The sequence below is a fragment of the Camelina sativa genome, chromosome 10, assembly GCF_000633955.1.
Source record: "Camelina sativa cultivar DH55 chromosome 10, Cs, whole genome shotgun sequence".
Classification (NCBI taxonomy): Eukaryota; Viridiplantae; Streptophyta; class Magnoliopsida; order Brassicales; family Brassicaceae; genus Camelina; species Camelina sativa.
This window is the reverse complement of record NC_025694.1, coordinates 24464469-24466493: the sequence shown is the minus strand read 5'-3', so window position 1 is coordinate 24466493 and position 2025 is coordinate 24464469. Positions and strand designations below refer to the sequence as shown.

At 36.8% G+C, this 2025-nt stretch overlaps 1 protein-coding gene across 1 annotated transcript in view; it reads right to left on the bottom strand.

The window, feature by feature from the left end:
- Positions 1-2025, bottom strand: part of LOC104719812 (homeobox protein BEL1 homolog) — a 5421-nt gene continuing 3396 nt past the window's right edge. Inside the window, exons 3-5 of the mRNA XM_010437793.1 lie at positions 1674-1995; positions 813-873; positions 1-735 (exon numbers count right to left, since the gene is read on the bottom strand). Coding sequence (XP_010436095.1) covers positions 187-735; positions 813-873; positions 1674-1995 — 932 coding nt within the window. The 3' untranslated portion in view covers positions 1-186. The remainder of the gene's footprint in view (positions 736-812; positions 874-1673; positions 1996-2025) is intronic.

Below are 2025 nucleotides of genomic sequence, written 5' to 3'. Positions count from 1 at the left end.
TTGACGAACCAACTAACTCATATATTAATACATCCGTGTCCACCAATCCATAATCCAATCAGACAACGGTAATATATATAAAAATATCTAATTTGGTTTCTTTATCTAATTAAACCGAATCGGTTTTTGAAAAATATGTTTCGAGAGAGACTTTCTTTGGTCCTAAATCTTTTTTTTTTTTTTAATTCAGACAATATCATGAAGTAACTGAGCTCCCATCAAATTCCTATAAGGCAAATTCTGAACTTGATCGTCATCTAACATCGACGCTGAGTATTGAACCGGTCCTTCTTGATCAGTGTGGTCTCTACTTCCGTAATAAAGCTGGCCACCTTGAGCCGTCACAGGAGACAACGCTAGACTCACGCCACCGTTACCGTCGTTACGTTGCTGCAACCCTAGCGTCAACGATACGTCACCACGTGGTCCTCCTTCACCAGCGCATGTCACGGCCTGGTTACCGTACAAGGAAAAGTCAAAGTTTGACCCATACGACGTCGTTGCGGGCTGGTTTGAGTTGAGTGCTTTCAGACCGGTTTTGGATGTAGGGTTTGTCACTATCGAAGATAAAGATTCCGGTTCGACACGAATTATCTGGTTCGGGTCCGGTTTAGTGTCGACCATCATCGGATTTGTAGTACTCTCCATTTGTTCGCCTCTTGTTTCTTCACAGTACATCTCTTCAATCATTGGTTTCCATAGCCTAACTCTTGCATTTATGAACCAATTTGATACCTAACAATTTTGGTTTATTATAATTTTAGTAAATAACTTTGGAATGTATCAAAGAATTAGTGAAGTTATTTGTTTACCTGACTTCTTGATAAACCAGTTTGTCGGGCCAATATGTGCTTATCAACATCGCTCGGATATCTGAAAATAAAATAAAACAAGAATTTTTTTTTACTTTATGGAAGTAAATAGCATTTCTTGTAAAATAAATGATATATGTAATTAAAGAAAAAAAAGGTTATAAATGATTGAAGAATGATGCAAAGAAATGGAAGCAAAGGTAAAGGGTTTGGTGAAAACTAACAAGATGTTTCATTGTTTGAGCAGTGTTTGGGAATTGATGGAGACAAGTCTTACATATGATGATAATATATAATTTTCGAAAATAAAAAACTTATAAATGGAAAAATAAAAATTAAAAAGAGAGGAAAAAAACAAAAGAAAAACATGGAGGAAAATAAAAAGCAAGGAGTTATCCATAGTTTCTCTCTTTTGTTAGTGTTAGGTAAAGAACATTGATTCTCTCTCTCAATCCACTTTGTACCTTTCTCTATTTCTGTCTTTCATCCACCAGTTAAATTTTGATTTAGTTTATTCATTTCTAAATGTTTTGGTATACATGTATATGTATATGTATATGTATATGTATATGTTAGTACACTCACTTTCACACCAATGATGCAAGTGCAAGAAAAAGGTAAACAAAAAAAACTTTATGCAATTAACAGATTAAGGAAGATTGTATGTATCCTATGCTTGTCAAGTCAATCTCAATCCCCTCTATATAAAATATATACAACTTTAACTTGTTCGCAAATATTCATGTAAACAAACTATAACTATATATGCTATTTTAAATGCTTTATTTATAAAACAAAATAAAATTATTAATATATATATATATATATTATAAGAGGCTAGCTAATTGTGTATTAACTTACGGGTGAAGAAAGTGTTCAAAGAGCCAAGCTCTCAACGTTGTGACGGCGCGTTCAGGCAAACCACGTTGTGGACGCCAAGGATGAGCGTCGACGAGAGTCATTTGGCGATAAGACTTCTGTTGCCGCAAAGCTTGATCGAGCAACCTCAGCCGTGGTGTTTCGCCGCGTGCAGCGATCGAGACCGCACGGTTATCCTCTTCTCTTTCTCCCAAGGCTTGACTCGTCGCTTGAACTTGTCCTACCAGACCGTCTTTTAAACACCGGAAGTGTCTTGACATTGCCCTCGAGGCTAACGCCGTGTATACCTCCGCCGCTCCAACACCAACCGCAGCTTCAAACGATGCAGCCGCAA